Raw genomic sequence first — 16,586 nt, 5'->3', positions numbered from 1 at the left:
GGAGACTCGATGCTGGAGCTCGCCCGAGCTCCCTGGTCCCGATCCTGGTCGCAATCCACTGCTCCAACTGTGCTGGTCCCATCCAGGCCTTGCAGCTTTGCTTGGCGACTCGTCTATTGACTGACTTGCAGATAACTTTCCTTGTTTCGACCACTGCCACCACACCATCAAGTATGCATGCTTATGCCGGGTCCGCTGCGCCTAAGAAGCTCATGAGAGGCACAGGCAGCAGCCATCTGCGTCCCGCCGGCAAAGCAGACTTTTGCTTCCTTCAGGCTCATGACCCCGAACGATGCCACTGCCGTTGGTGCGCTGTCTCGCCTGTCGCGCAAGTCTGGGTCGCCTCAAGTCTCGGACAACTTGCCGCGAGGAGTACAGACGAGCACTGGTGCTGACCAGATGCTGTGCTAGAGAAGTCAAAACTACAGCCAGGCAAGCAACCACGCATCATTGGGGAGATCCCAATTCTTCTCATGCGACAAACTCCCGAGGAAACTTTCTCCCCATTTAGCCGACAGAGTAGCATGTTTGTCTGCCACGGCAACCAACTCTTAGCTCTTGATTCCTTGAGTTGGTGTGGCTGGTTCGTCCCAACAAGTGTTGACAGAAGCCAGCTGTGTTTGTGCTTACGGTCGTCCCTGTCGGGGATGCGGTATCGTTGCCGTGTTTCCGCACACTGAGCACTGCCTACCTGTGCCACACCTATTGTTGCTTCGATGTTGGTGCTGCGCAATTCGTTGCTCTCATCAAATTTTACACGAGGCAACACACAGCGCAAGCTGTGGGAGCGATCGACAAGCAAGACACTTCTCGCTTGACGAGAGATACTTCTAGCCAGACACAGGATACTATTCCAAGGCAAATTGCACTTTCCTTCCTTAGGATCAAGCTTAATGGCCATGGAGGTCACTGATTAGCCCACAGCATGGTGAGGCTGAAGTCGCCATGTTTCTGCGATCGGCACCAGAACCAGTCGTTCTGCTCTGGCATGCCAACCCTCATCCCTCATGACCCACCAATGATGACGAGAGCTACTTCCACACTCAAGAAAGTCGGTACGAGCTTCTTGTCCTCGTGAATGGCCCCATCCGAGAGTCCGCCGAGCCCGACCACCTGCCTTGTCTAGGGCCCGGAGACTTGCATAAGCACATCGCATCCTCTACTACCCTCCATCTTCTCGGTTGCCTCCTCCAGTCGTGCTTCACCCAGTGGGTACAGCCTTACACACACACTCTGAGTTGGGCAGTCGGATTGACTTTCTTTGTGGCAATAATCTTATCATTGTCTCTGCCGGCTCGTTCGTCCCTCTCGTCGTTTCCCGTCGCCACCGTACCGATCCGTTCTCTCGGGCATCTGGTGAAGGCGACACTGCGGGGTTCAGTCGATCTCGAACGTGTTCTCGAGCCCTCCGCCTTCATTTCCCGGCCAGTTCTCTTTGAGAATCATATTACCAATAACCGAAGTGACTTTTCTGAAGTTTTCTCCCAATCACAGGCACAAGCCGGCCCAGTCAGCCGCAAGAGCCTCTCTGCAAAGCCTGGCCCATCTTTCTTTACCTGGGAACTCCTAACCGCACTCGAGCCATCATCCGCTGCTCTGCTTACGCTGACCTCCCTCGCTCTGCTTCTTTCTCGCAAGGCCCCTTGCCACTCGCTGTTAGTAGTGCGGTGCTATCCCGCCCCAAATAAGCACCCCGAGCAGCCGCCATGCACTGAGACAGCGACGGCCTGCGTGAATTCTTGCATTACGCCTCAAAGTCGAACAACTCAGGCTCAACGCTGTGGAAATGATGGCTTTTACGCGCTCCGTATTGTTCGCGGCCTTGATCGGCCTCACGGCTGGTCAGTATGAAGGATGGGAGCCCGGACAACTGAGTGCAAGCATGTGCTACTGGGAAGCACCTAGAGGTACGGAGCACCTGTGTCTTTTGATGCAGATACTGACGACACCAAGCTGCCGTTATTCGCGACACGCTCTGGATTGATGGCGGAGACTTGGCCTGGACGCAGCAGCTGCCAAATGAAAATCAGGTTTCTTCATTGAGTGAGTCTCGTTGCGTTTCCATCAGGATTGATACCGACTGACCTGCGCAGACAACCCGTTCGGGCTTATGCTTTCGTTCAACTTCAGCAACCCATTCGATCTAGACACTAACCTCACTAAACTGATTCAAACTACATCAAAGGCGCCCGGTGGATCCGGCCCCGTCGGTAGTTACTCCCCTAACAGGATTGATGGGGCTCTTCTCCATAACGATGCAGAGTTCTACCTGTATGGGGGTAATCTTCAGAGAAGGACAGATGCTTCAGAGGCGCCAGACGATTCCAAGGTTGTTCTATGGCGTCTCTACGACTATGGCCCAGAGAAGCCGCTGTTCAGGAACGGCAGCGACCAGCAGACCTTTCCCGACGGCGTCTCGCCGTTGGTGACCTACGGAGCAGGAGTCAGCGCTCCATCCGAAAACAAGGCGTGGTACATCGGCGGCATGCGTTCACCTGTCTGGGGTGAAATCTACCGGACCACCAGCAACAAGTCCAACGTCGCCAACACGACGTCAAGCTCTCTCATCACCCTCGATATGTCAACACAGCTATCCGAGACGTTCTCCAATAAAACTTTGGAAGATTTCAAGCCAAGGGCAAATCCATCAGCAGTTTGGGTTCCCGTTGGAAAGCAAGGTATTCTGGTCGTTGTAGGAGGGGTCACGTATCCCGAATTTGCGAGCGGCGGCCTCGCAAAATCTACGAACCCAGACCGCAGCGCAAGTTCTACGTCGCTTTCAGTGTTTAACATTTATGCTGACAGCCGATACAGGCGGAAGAAAGTCCCGAATTCACACAAAAGATTGATATTTACGACATTGCTACGGACAAGTGGTATCAACAAGAGACTACAGGCGGACCTGGCGCTGTCACCCGAGGATGCGCCGTACTTGCCACGGCAGCCGATCGCTCCAGCTTCAACTTGTACTACTATGGCGGCTACCCTGGCATTAGCCTCAGTGAGGGCTTCAGCGACGCCGTGTGGGTTCTGTCCATGCCGTCGTTTCAGTGGATCAAGCTTGATGATGGCAACGAGCTCCACGCCCGCGCCGGCCACCAATGCGTGATGCCCTACCCGGATCAGATGTTGGTCATCGGGGGATACCCACAAACATCAGGTGCTGGTAACAGACCCTGCCTCCAAAACTTCTTCCATGTCTTCAACGTCTCGAGTGGAAAGTGGCAGGATAGTTACAGTCCCAGCAAGTGGTCCAACTACACTGTTCCTACAGACGTTCAGAGCAAGATCGGCGGTAATGCGCAGGGCTCGGCAACAGCCACGACCCCGGTACCGTCAGGCTGGGCTGATCCGAGTCTCTCAGCTGTCTTCGCCGCCGAGTACACCACAAAGATCAACACATGGTATCCCTACACCGAGGCGAAAGAAACTGACCGTCCGATCGTTGACGACCCAGGCAATGGTAACAACAGCGGCGGTGGTGGCGGCACTCCGAAATGGGTCGCACCCGTTCTAGGAGTTGTCTTAGGTCTAGTCTTTATCACTGGCATCTTGGTCGGCTTCTGCCTTTGGCGTCGTCGCAAGGTCCTCAGGCAGGGCAATGGGACTGCGACCGCCACCGACGACAACGGATCACGCATCATCTCCTGGATTAGAGGCCAGCCCAGTGAGCCGGCCAAGGCTCCGACTGTTACGACCGAAGAGACCCCGTCTACTCTGGATATGGCAGAGGTCCGCACACCGCCTCCTGCCCCTGCAGCTTCTCCGGCGCCGGTTGTGGCCCACGAGATGGCCGATGACCACATTGCTGAACTTCCTGGTAAGACACTTTCATCGACGTCGTAACAACAGACTGCTAACTAGCCTCAGATACCTCCCCACGCGCAGAGCTTCATGGCGTAGGCCTCACCCCAGTCGAAATCATCAACAAACACACCCACTTCGGCACGGGCAACGGCTCCAACCCCGGCACAACACACCAGTCATCCTACTACGCCTCCGTATCCAGCAACGAGAACGCGTCCTCCCTCTCGCGGTCTTCAGGAGTTCTGGGTTTCCAGACCAGGGCCCAGTCTCCCGAACCTGGTCCGCCTTCCCCGCCTGTCTCCCACTCCACCCCAGCCGGTCGCCACGACTCCGATGTCTCGGGTCTCAGCGACAACGAGACCCGGCACCTGAGGCACATCAGCCAGGCGACGGTCAGCTCGGCATCATCTGGCGGCGAGCAAGAGGTTTCCGGCGCGCAGCAGGGTGCTCGTGGAGTCCCCGCGACGGTACCGGAGACGCCTACACCTGGTATTCCTGAGACACCGACACCGGGACACCCGAGCCCTCTTAGTCCGCCAACAGGGGCTTCCGATGGCGAGGATTACATCTCGGCGAGGATGTTGCCGGTCAGTCCCGCTGGAACGGGCACGCTAAGGAGGAGTATGTTCCATGAGAGTGAGGATGATCTTGGGTCTAAGAAGTAAAGAATCCGAGGATATTCTGGTGGCAATTTGCAAATGAGATATGATGTGTAGATATTCGTAATTTATTTCCTAATTCCAATCTTTTTGGGTTATTGACGTTCCAGTCTCATCGCTGCATGTGTCGAATAGGTTCTCTCTCGTGAGGTAAATACTTGAAACTGGGTTGTCGTACCATCCAGACCCAAGTCCCTAGTATTGAAGTAGAATTGGTTCTCTTTTCCTTTCTTACCCTCCCGAGCGCAATGCTCTCGAAGAGTTTCTCGCCATGTAAATAAGCAGATAGACGCCAAACTGCAGTACCACAACCCCAACCATCAAATAGTCAAGGCACACCGGTACTATTTCCCAAGGGCAGACGTAAAGGTGCGTGAAGGGCGCCTCCCAAAACGGCAAGAAAATTCCGATGGTGCCAAATAAACACGCAATTATAAGAGCGACGACAGTTGCGCGTCTAAGTGTGTGGCTTTGCGCCCAGAGCTCCGTCTGCTCCAGCTCCATGCCCAGCAGAAGAACGAGGGCCGCCTGGATTGGTTGATACACAAAGAACCATGTCATCATCTTTACGAATGCCCGGAACACCACGTAGTCGTTGAACGCGTAGACCATCAGCAGGAAATTGAAGCCGACGAACAGATGCACCGTTGCTCGAGAGGATGGGGCATCCCAGCATGCGGAGATGTGTACCAATCTGATCCATTCGATGGGCTTTCGTCGCACGTGCGAGTCTTCTAAGTCTGGTTCTGAGGGCTGTATTTCGAGAATTCCATCGGAGCGAGTTGTCGTAGCGCCACTGCGCCTAGGATTTGCAGCGTCTGCTGGTTCTTGATACGCATGGTAGGTCAGTAACTTTGCCAACCCGAGAAGCCTGAGAGGATACAAGAAGAGGGGCCGTCACACGAAAAACATACCTGGATTGAAGAACTGCTCGAAGACTAGGCATAATGGGCTTATAAATAGCACCACGGCGGCAACTTGCCCAAAGCTCCAACTGTTCTCATCCTCGGGGCCTTCTGCTCGTATCAATAGCAGTTGTTTGAGCCCCCACGATGCCGTGATCACGACCCAAGCGACCTGTGAAGAGCTTAGCAGCAATCCATGCCTCATGAAGGCGGCGAGAGGTGGGATGAAGGAGGCAACGCTTACACACCTCAGCAAGAAATGAGCTGCACAGCTCCAAATACAAGCGCCCCAATATCCACGAGACAGCCATTGGACGAGCGATAAATAGCGTATACAAATGATGACCCAGTCTTCGACGCAGGCCAACGCCCTCACCCTTGACAATGATGGCTAACTTGGATCGTACACACGACCTGTAAAAATAGGTCCAACGAAAAACCCCACGGCTCATCTTCACCGTTCTGATGATCAGGCCAAATACCAGCATGGACACTGAAAAGGTCGTGTCTGCGAGCATTGCTATTTCAGGCACGCTCCCGTTTGAAAGTCTCGACTCGTTGAACAAGCAAATTGCCCTATAGTCGGTGAGTTTGGTTCCGTCGGAAGCGTCCATCTTCACCTTGATTGGGGTGTTGATAAACATGGCGACGCTCAGCATTGTGACGACGCAGAAGATCAATACCAGTCTCCACATGAAGCGTTCCGGGTGGTTTGCGTAGTAGGTTCGGAGGTGGGATAGTGCTGCAAGGTGCGCCACGGATGAGAACCAGCTGCGAGCATCACGTATCAGCGTTGATGGCTCTGAATTACTTGCTACTAGTTAGTTGTAGTGGGGAGACTTACGCAGTGTAGACAACTATCATCCAATGATAAGCTGAAATGCGAGGTAGTTCGTGGTAGCCGCTGATCAACACCGCGAGCCCTGTGGCAATTTGGATGTCGCTCATCGCGAGTATGCACTGCCTCAACGTTAGAACTGCATCGGAAGTTCGCCATTTCGCTCTGCCCATCTGTAGAGATTATTAGATGGCGAGTGACTGAGTTACCTTGTTGAATCCTCTTTCTATGAAGGAACCTTTCCTTTCATTCAAAACCCAGATGAAACTGACACCGAGGGTCGAAAGCGCCCATCTGGCCCTTCGCAAAACCGCTACGTCGATAGCATTTGGTCTGTCCTGTTTCTTCATGGCTTGCCCTTGCTTCCGAAGCGGGTCAAGCTTTGGGTCAAAGACGAAGACATAGCAAATGATCAGAAGCAGAATCATCAGACAACCAGTTCCGACGAAGCCAATAGACACCTGGTTATTTCATTAATTCCATAGAAATTTGAAGGGAGGTCTAGGGCCTGCTTACCCCTATCCCACTGACATCAGGATCGGACATGTCAGTGGAGTCTGAGGGATTTTCACAGTCTATCGTCATGTCGGTCCCTTGGACGGATCCTCTTGACTGACGGAAGACCAGTTGTTCACGTTGGAAATGTACAGTTGACAGGGATGGTTGACAACAGGAGCAAGATGCAGCGGTCGAGATTGCAAAACATGATTACCGTCCAGTGGCTTAACTGAGACAAGTCTGCAAAACCACCCCTACCTGAATCAGCCACACTGAAATGCAAGCTGACAGGCAAGATGATTAGGAAAGCAGGAATGCTGTACCAGGATAATGGAAATTTCGCGAAAATGTGTGACACACGGATGGAGAATGTTTTGCGATCCGGGGGGATGCTTCTAACTATTGGGTTGGATAAGGTAGTAATGACAGACGACGACAGGGACAGCAATAACGAACATGGGTCACCGTGATAACAACAAGAATGAGGGTCTCGAAAGGGAGACGAAAGTGAATCGAGATATTTCGATGCCATGCTGTTTTTGGTAGCATATAATCAGGAGCTAAGCGGTATCGCCATTAAGCTTTAGTAGCTTCGGTTCGCCAGAACACCCAGGACCATCGTCACAATCGTCGTGGCCGTGGCACAGTATCCCGCAACCCCAAAGCCTCCTTGTATGTCTGACTTCACCAACGTCCAAATTATCCCAAACAGAAGACTAGCGATCAGAAGCAGGACCGAGACAACGGTGCAAATTGTTCTCATATGCCAGCCTTCCTCAAAGTACAGGCCCCATGCTTCTCTCATCTCATCTTCTCTTGTGGCGAGTCGCGCGCCTATTCTCAAGGGAATATAGCGAACAGCTAGCCTCTGCCCTGCCTTGATGTGATCTGGGTGCTCAAAGTAGTGCAGGAGGTAATTTGGCCCAACGGGCGGGCTGATGCTAGGCAGACCGCCGGCGGCGCAATCGTACTCGGTACCGATGAGCTCTTGCGGTGGCCAACATGGACACGCAGCTGTCGTCCCAGACGCACAAGACGAAGTATGCTTGTGTACTGAGGCGAAATCGCTGAAGTCAACCATCATCTGCGACAGGATTTGATAAGTCCAAGTTGAATCAAAACATCTCCAAGGCGAGTCTCACCTTGCAGTGGCCGATTTCAGACACAGCTCTCAGGGTAAAACGGGCGCCCAGTCTCCGGTTAGAGTAGTAAGCATATCTGATGAACTGAAAAAATCTGTTATCATCGCCCAGTTCCGGTGCGAGCTCTTGATGAAGCTTCCTTCCATTTCCCCTCTCTCCCGTCTGTATGCAAGAAAGAAGGTAGTGAATGGATTTACCATTTGTTTTCAGAGGCAGCGGGGGAAGAGGCGATCCGATTCTGTTTGGAAGGGGTAAGACACCTTCGCCGCCTCGACTCGATGAACGTTTCGCGAGTCTTGAGTAAGCTGTCACGATTGCATTGTAAATACTCCTGGAGTGAGGCAGCCATGCGCCCGGGATGAATCCGCCAACTGTCGTCTCAGTGCTGATGGATACATCCAACGTAGCGAGGGATGCCTTCAGATATTCTAACTCTGTGGCTCCAATCCCAAAGTAGTCATCATGGAGTTCTTGGCCACATGTCTTTTGATTGTTAGTCCAAGGCTTGGCAGTACAAAATTGATGAGAGCTACACTCACACAAGTCCAAGATACACGGTGTGCACCATGGGGTACTGGACCGCGTATCCCTACACGTGAGAGTGCCCGAGGTAAGTATGGGAGCCACTTGTCCATGATCTCTGGCAGGGACAGCTGTCTTTCCGCGTTCTTCTGTGCTTGTCGTCCTACAACCCTTCGGGTAATGTAGAAATGGAGCCTGTCGTTCATAGTGTGAAACTGTTCACTCTTCAAGATAAATACTTCAATATCCTTTATCCTCAAGGAGAGCCTTTCATCGTTATCCACGTCGCTTGAGTCCCCATCACTGTCGCTTAAGTTCATTCGCTGGTCAGAATGATTCTCTGCAACTCGAGGAGCGACCGGCGAGGCCGCAACAGGGCTTTTCAGCAAATATTTGCAATGTGACGCCGCTGCTCAGTTGCTGACATGACCGTTGGATCGACGCGCAGTCGGCTGCTCTCGTATGCGGGATCACAGACTCTTCTGACAAAGTCGGCGATGTATCTGGCGTAGAGGGTCATTCGTTTGGCGCAAGTACGCTTTTCAGGTGAGGCGGTTGTGGCCAGGAGCTCTTTCCCCAACGTCCGCAAAGATCTGCGAAAGGCAGTCGTGATGGACTCCGCCCCAACGCTTTCTGTATTCAGGCCAATGGAAAATATTTCTCTGATAGTAGCTTCGTTGGAAAATAGTTCGGCGAACTTTTGCCGCAGAGCTATCGCCTGGAGACCTGGCAAGGACGAGTTTGAGCTCGCGCTTCCAGCATCAGAGAAAATACTTCCAGTGGTCGAAGAGGAATCGTCTGACGTATCAGAGATACTGTCTTGGTCGTTGTCCCTGTCAATGTTTTCCAACTCATCTTGAAGCTCAACATCTTGATACTCTGTTGATTTGTACAGTCCGTTGCGTTAACAGCGTCCGCCCCCAAGTTTGACCCGGAAGGGAAATTTTCCGCTAGCCTAGAAACCCCTTAAAACCCCCTAAACTTCATACTTTAATAACTCTATATATACATAATATATATAAATAAAAAATATATTAATTAATAGCCCCTAATTAAGTGATTATAATAATATCTTTTTTATTTATATATATTATATATATATAGAGTTATTAAAGTATAAAGTTTAGGGGGTTTTAAGGGGGTTTCTAGATTAATAGATACTTAATATAACGCTAAAAAGAAAAAACGAAACCTCTAGTATATTACGTTAAACTATCTACTTAAAAAACCCCTTAAAATTAGCCTTAATTTTATACTTAAATAACTCTATATATATGTAATATATAAGAATAAAAAAGATATTATTATAATTACCTAACTAAGGGTTATTAATTAATATATTTTTTATTTATACGTATTACGTACGTATAGAGGTATTAGTGAACGAAGTTTAGGGTAATTTAGTGGTTTTCTAATAAAAAGCCCCTTTTTTTTGCCTTTTTCGGGCTAAAAACTGCGGGGTGGACACTGTCAACGCAACGGACTGTATGCGAGCTGTCTGGTCCGTGGCGTCGTCTTGTCGTCAACTGCATATAAAATGCTGCAAGCCTGTCAACATTATTTCCAACTCTTCTCAAGTATTTATCGCTCACCGCTGGATGTCTTTGAACGATAAGGCTATCAAATCTGGTAGATATTCGATGTTGATTTTGTGCACTCGATTGTCTCCAGGAAGATGAACTTCCGTATTAATAGCTGAATTGCTGGATAGTCTTCGCCTTCCGTGCCGATAGTCAAACCACTCTTTGATGAAAGTTTCGCAGTTCTCGAATTCGTCGCGAATCTTTGTTACGTTAGTCTCAGAGATATTTCGAGTTTTTCCAACGTTTCTCAAATCATCTTTGACATGATCAATGTCTGTAACCATGAACTCCTCAGAATGTGTCAGTCCCGGTATACCCTGAATGTCGTTCTTCCAAGAATCTAAATGTGCGATGATGACCTTGAACTCTGTGGGAATTTCCATCTTTGATTCGAATGTTGCCTTTGAATTGCGAATGACGGTCCTTCGTAGGAGAGGATGCCAAAAGCGCAGACTTGAGTGGGATTAAAAGCCAGTGAGAAGCTCGGTAGATCCGGCGTGCACATATCCAGCGCCACATAAGCGCGTCGAGCGTCAAGTGGTTGCCTTGTTTGTGGTATCCAGTTCACGGCCCCATACATGCAAGTTGCAACCCTCTCGTTCATGCGAGTCTACGCATTTGGCAACAACCCGACCATCTTCGAAGCAAATATTGGCTTGGCATAGAACAATAGGCAGCCGTCATAGCATTTGACCATACAGAAGTATCCTTCGGTGAACGGGATCTGTTTCTAGACATTCAACTGCGGGTACTATGCTACCGACTTGGTAGATAGATCTACAGACCACAGCCCTGTTGGGCGATAGTCTGCACACCCTTACCGACACCGTGCGAGGGATAATAACGGCTCTTTATTTTGGGATACTCCACTGTCAGAGCTCTGCCCTGTCGCCGCCTTTTCAGGCGGCCTCCATTTCCCTAGTGCGATGAAACGAATGAGCGGTTGACAGAAACGACAACTCCCTCTCCAGCTCTCAAAAAGATTTCGAGGCTGCTGTTAGTCATAACCAAGGCGAAGCTCGTGGATGCCTTGAGTCGAACTCTTGTTATACATCAATATGCAAGATGCTAGGCTGGGCAAAGGAAGAAGGGCTAGAAAACAACAGCCCTACATTGATATACCATTCTCTTCTTTGCACAACTACAGTGGACGGTGCCTTGAACAAGTAAAAGCTCCGGAAATAACGCCTCAGCTTCCCTCCGAGAGATATGTTGTCCCACAACAAATAAGTTGGCGGGGATACTTTCGCCAAGGAGGCATCAAGGAAAACAAAATCGTGTGCCGAAAACTTAAGAGTTTTCGGCAATAGGCTATCCAATTTTAACATATAATCACCAATCTTCTTCTAGTAACTCTTGTGGGCCATGAAACCCAACACAGTAACCACCAAAGTCGCTGACGTGACGCAGAAGCTCGCTACACCCCAGCCGCCGGAGAAGTCTGACTTGACAAACCACCAGGTGAATCCAAGTGCAGTGCTAACTATGATCATCAAAACTGTAATTACAGCACATATCGTTTTCCAGTGCCAATCTTCTTCGAAGTATATGCCCCACCCTGTCACAGGTCTGCTAGCCTCACCCACCAGCTGGGTGTCCTTTTTCAGGGGCATGTAGCAAAGTACAGAGGTTTGCCTGGCATCAAGGCAGTCTGGATTTCTGAAATGATGCAAGAGGTAGTTCCTCTCCATAAGAAAAGGTTCCGTTGGCGTTTGGGGAATGTAACGGTATTCGCTAACTGCAGATATGTCTGGCCAGCAGTTGCAGCCAAAGACTGAGTCTGTGGGGCATTTAATCGAATGTCTTTGGAGACTTTGGATGAAGCTACTAATGTCTACCCGTATCTATATGAACACAGGATCAGTCAATGCATCAAAAAGTAGAGATCACGGACTTGCCTTGCAGTTTCCAATCTCAGAAACGGTCCTGAGTGTGAAGCGAGAAAGTAGCTTGCGTTCCGCGTGATAACTTTCTCTGAGGAACTTGAAAAGCGCATTGTCGTTCTCTAATCTCGAGGGCTCGACGTAAGCATGGCGCAGCACCTTCGCACAGCCTTCCTGCTGTGCTTGAACACTGAACAATAGAAATAGAGGATTCCTCATTGCTCTTGGAATAACTTGTGTCTGATCCTGCGACCGGGTGCTGATTGGGTTGTGCAGTGGTATATCATTTGTGCTTGCTTGATTGTTTGTTAACTTGCGCCTTGCGAAGTCCAGTGTCATTCTCGCCCAGTAAGTCGTACGATCTATCCAACTTGTCGAATGGTGCTCTCTCGATAGTTTCTGAGCATTGTCAAGTGAATTTGATCTAGATAGAAAATTCTCAAGTAGTCGCAGTCGCGTCGGATGTAGCCCTTTGTAGTCATCATAGAGCCTCTTTCCACATGCCTGTGAGTCTATCAGTATCTTTTCGGGTCACATCACCCCTTTAAATGCAGATTTTGTGTGCTTACACAAGTCCATCTTATACGATGTGTTCCATCCGGAATTGGAGGCTCAATGAGGGAGTCAAGCCACTGTGGGAACCAGCTATCGACAAGTTCCGGTAAAGAGCGGCTGGTGTCTTGCTGGTTTTGAACAAGCCCGTCAATATTCTCCGGTAGATTGTCCAACCTCTGACGCTCTTTAAACCACTCTTGAATGTTCTTTTGGAAATCATCTGGTTCTTGATACTTGCTCTCCTCTTCCTGACAGTCCTCAAGGATGATCCTCTGGACTTTCTGGACTGCAAATTTGCTTGGAGACATGTTGCGCAGATCTTCCTTCAAGAGCTGCATTTGATCGCTGGTGATGATCAAATCCCTGATTCTTGAGACAGCAGTGGACAGTACATTATCAGCCTCTGTAAATGATTTCTCATGAATCGCACTTCGTCCAAGTGACAGTGGGGTCTTTTGAAATCGGCTCCCAGCATGGCCGCGATCATAGCTCATCCGCACCGCATCGGCAATGTACTTAGAGTGCTCGAGCAAAAGTGAGGCGCAGGCATTTTGCTCCGGAGTTACGGACTCCAGTCTCAATGCCTCCCCCATAGTTTGCAAGGCTCGATGCAAGCCAGCTTCCATCGACTCAGCCCCGACGCCTTCTGGTTTCAATCCAAGTGTAAACGAGTCCATTACGTCCTTGTCATTGATGAAGACCTCAGTAATAGCTTCTATCAGAGTCGCAATAACGTCTGTACTCTGCGGATCATCGGGCAGCGAGGTCCATGAATCCGAAAATACATATACGTTACTGCGCTTGAAAGTGCGGATATGACTCTTGCCCTCGCCATGAAAGTATGCATGATCAGTACTTTCGCGACCCCTCGCACCAAGCTTGTTTTCTACGAAAAGATTCCGCGGGGGTTGGGGCTCTCCCAAGTGATTTCTTCCCTGAAACAGCTCTGTGGGAGCTGACCGTGAGGCTCCAAGTGGTTGAAGGAGATTCAGATTGGCAGCGCCATAATTGCGCACCAACTCGTGGGTGTACTTGAAGTTTTGTTGGGCAAAGGCCCCTTTTTCGATAGCATTGTTGTCTGTGATTTCTTCTAATAATTCTGTTCTTGATCGTTCTTGACAGGCTTTCTGAGAATTCTTTTTGGTGATCGAGGGAGAAAATTCATGATATTCTTTGCTGAAAAGCACGCCCACACTTTTGAGCGTGTACACAGTCGTTTCTACCTCCGGGACAGAAAACGTAGATCCTTCATCTAAAAGATTAGGTAGGGAATGGCGTCTCCTCAAAACCTTCGCTTCAGGTTGATGAGACCAGACACTGACGGATGGGCCGCATGTTGCGGAACCGTTCCCTCTAACAATTTTAGGATATCCGAGACCTGGGTATCGCTCTTCGATGTCGTCAAAAATGTCCGTTGCCATCGTGACGTATGTTATGAGACGGCTGCTCCAGATCATGCCGATAAGGCTGTGGCACTCGTCGACCACAGGTCCTCCTCCATCTCTCGGCTTTTCCTCTCTATCGCGATCGAGGATGGAGGGTTCTCTGATGAACCATTCGTTTGTTGCAGGAATACCGTTGTGGCTCACATGAACAGGACCACGGCAGACACCAGACTCTCTAAATTCAGTATGTCTACCGCTGAAGTCGCCACCAGTGTACACGGTCCCGGATCCTGGTGGATTTCGGCTTATCCCTGAAATCTCCATAAGGCACCATGGGAAATGTATCAGATTTGAGCAAAAGACGTTCGGTTCAGCCTCGATTAGTGCCCAATCCACGACCACTCTGGCTTCGAGAGGAGGAATGTTCCGGTTAAGCATTAACCTTGCCGATGTTCGCGTTGCCTTGAGATGGGATCCACACCAATACTTCAAGATTCCAATCCTTCTCAGGTTGGAGTCAGCTTTTGGATTCGGACGAGGGCATACGACTGTGGCTCCGATGGGGTCGATACCCTTAGACAAGGCCTTGCGAAAAGGGTGAGCCGACATTAGCCAGTATCTTGTGCCAGAGAGCTCCAGTAGCGGACCCAAAAGACGGTGATTTCCATCGTCCCAATCTTCGTGAATCCACACAGGGTCTCCCATTCTGATGGGTTCCCTGTCTGTTTTGCTAGCGTTGCCACTATCCATGGCTGTCCTTTTACTGTTGACGAGAGCCTTGCTAATTTCACTCACGGCTACCGCGGATCTCGGAGGTATGTCAATTTTCGGAAAAAAGGACTTTTCGTCTTCTTCATCGTTAGGAGCGCGAGCCGAGTCCATTGTGCTTCTGCTGGAAGGAAGACTGGTTGATTCCACAAGGGCTTGTTCGCTAGTGTTCGGCTCTATTGCAAGTCCTTCGAAGCTCGAGCGTCCCGCAATAGTTGGTTCGCCAATCTCCGGATGCTTGGTTTGAATATCGTAAACAATATCCCTCATTGTGATGAAGAAAGCTGCGTGCTTCTTGTCATCATAGTCACGTTCTGTTCCCACAGCCATGCCAAGAAGGCACTCAGAATCGCTGTCAAACACGAAAGCGCTAGTTGCCTCTCGATGACCCAGTTTTGTTTGGTGCGATTTGGCAAATGTTGTATAATCGATGTGCCACTGATTCGTAAAAGGTTCGTTCTCAGGGCCCAAGTAAAAGGGGGCTTTGCAAACTTGAAACGAAGGGACCTCACTCCTGTGGCCGCCGAGGAAAACAGTTCTCGATGAAGGCGGCAGGTTGAAAATATCCGGGATCTGGGATGATGGGGTTCCAGATTGTTGATACTTCGTGATAGGGCTCTGATCCTTTCCGATGAAGGGTTCGTAGGTTACTTCGCACAATGCCCAATTATTTGTCCCACGATCGACGGTTGGGCTCCACAGGCGCTTCGTTCGACTCCGAGTTGGGCCTGACCAGTAGCTGAAGACTCCTATCTCTTTTGGCGTAACTCCAGGAGGGCAATCGTCCGGTGCCGGATGTATCAACTTGGCTCCGAGGGGTGCAAATCCGTTGACTGTGGCTCCGCTAAAGATATGAGCTGGTACCAAGAAGTATCGTTTCCCGGAACATTCCAAGATGGGCCCCAGAGTTGCTGCGGTTCCCCCGATCTCGCAAGCAACTGAGTCTCCTATGCTTAGGTCTGACTCGCTAATGATTGGCATTGATGGATCATCCGGTTGCTTGTTCTCACTCGGAACTTGCACCTGTTGCGGGCTAGTAGCCGGTCGAAGTGCTCGCTGGTTAATCGTACCCCACGCCGACACCTGCTTCATTGTACAATGATGACATCTCCAATGCTGGCAAAGTGGGCAGATCGGGTCTTCGTAGCATTTTAGTGGCCCCGAGCTGCAATTGCTCTATTGAACGTAAGTTTGTGGGAAAAGATATCTGACAAACTAGATCCCACCTACACAGTACCAAACCCAGGTCTGAGTCACGGTAGGATGCGACCCATGGTCGACACTCATTTTGAAAAGGATGGTTCTGTCATGTACCGAGAATGCAAGAGGTATGTGACTAAAGCGCAAGACAGGTGGAACAGAGAAAGTCTTTCGACACGAACGATCTTCTCTTACTACCGGCTCCAATTGTACTTCTTTCTCACGTTCTTGCACTCTCAAAAACAGAATCAATCGGGACTTTTCCGTGCAGATAAGCTATGCAGGACAAGTTTCCAATGTGTGTGCTTTTGTGGACAGAAACTGATGGATCCTGGTGGGATGGCTTGCCTGAAGTTGTCAAGAACGAAGAGCAGACGGACGTTGCAATGTGGGAGAACAGATGTACAGATGTGGAGTGTTCCACAACCTTCATTCAAATGGCTGTCAGAAAAAGAGGAGGTCTTGCGTATGACGCGGTTTCTCAGCATGAGGCGCACGCAGCCTGCTTCTGCCCGACAGCAGAAGCGAGCCGGCACGAGGTCTGATTCGTTACCCTCAGCTAACTTGGCATCCACTCAGCCGGATATCGACTTTTGAGGCTGATTAGACACTCAACCCGGCGGGTCAACCAAGTGTCCAGGATTCTACTCTGCCTACGATGGCGCGTGTTAGAGCTGCTGTCGAAATTCATTATTCGGGTTGGCAATTTCTTAGATAGGTAGACATGGAATCACCAGGTAGTATACATATCAATGCGCATGAGCCGTATTCATTTCTCATCTCTTCGCTATTTCCTCTTTGAATCATAAAGTAACATTACACCCAACATGCCGGCAGGAAA

The 16,586-nt window shown here is 50.1% G+C and overlaps 2 protein-coding genes across 2 annotated transcripts; one reads left to right on the top strand and one right to left on the bottom strand.

The window, feature by feature from the left end:
* Positions 1-1,789: 1,789 nt before the first annotated feature.
* Positions 1,790-4,472, top strand: GCG54_00008165 (Kelch repeat-containing protein; the record flags this gene model as incomplete). Its single annotated transcript, XM_045408137.1, has 5 exons — positions 1,790-1,907; positions 1,954-2,043; positions 2,094-2,692; positions 2,815-3,820; positions 3,871-4,472. 5 exons carry the CDS (start codon positions 1,790-1,792, stop codon positions 4,470-4,472), a joined length of 2,415 nt encoding a protein of 804 aa, XP_045257871.1.
* Positions 4,473-4,697: 225 nt separating this feature from the next.
* Positions 4,698-6,319, bottom strand: GCG54_00008164 (uncharacterized protein; the record flags this gene model as incomplete). The annotated part of the gene is made up of 4 exons (XM_045408136.1): positions 4,698-5,293; positions 5,381-5,543; positions 5,620-6,142; positions 6,216-6,319. The coding sequence occupies 4 exons, from the start codon at positions 6,317-6,319 to the stop codon at positions 4,698-4,700; spliced, it is 1,386 nt and encodes a 461-aa protein (XP_045257870.1).
* Between the last annotated feature and the right edge of the window lie 10,267 nt (positions 6,320-16,586).

This window comes from Colletotrichum gloeosporioides (assembly GCF_011800055.1).
Source record: "Colletotrichum gloeosporioides strain Lc1 chromosome Unknown consensus_91, whole genome shotgun sequence".
In the NCBI taxonomy this organism is placed as follows: Eukaryota; Fungi; Ascomycota; class Sordariomycetes; order Glomerellales; family Glomerellaceae; genus Colletotrichum; species Colletotrichum gloeosporioides.
Note: the sequence above shows the minus strand (reverse complement) of the source record. Positions and strands in the feature narration are given on the sequence as shown.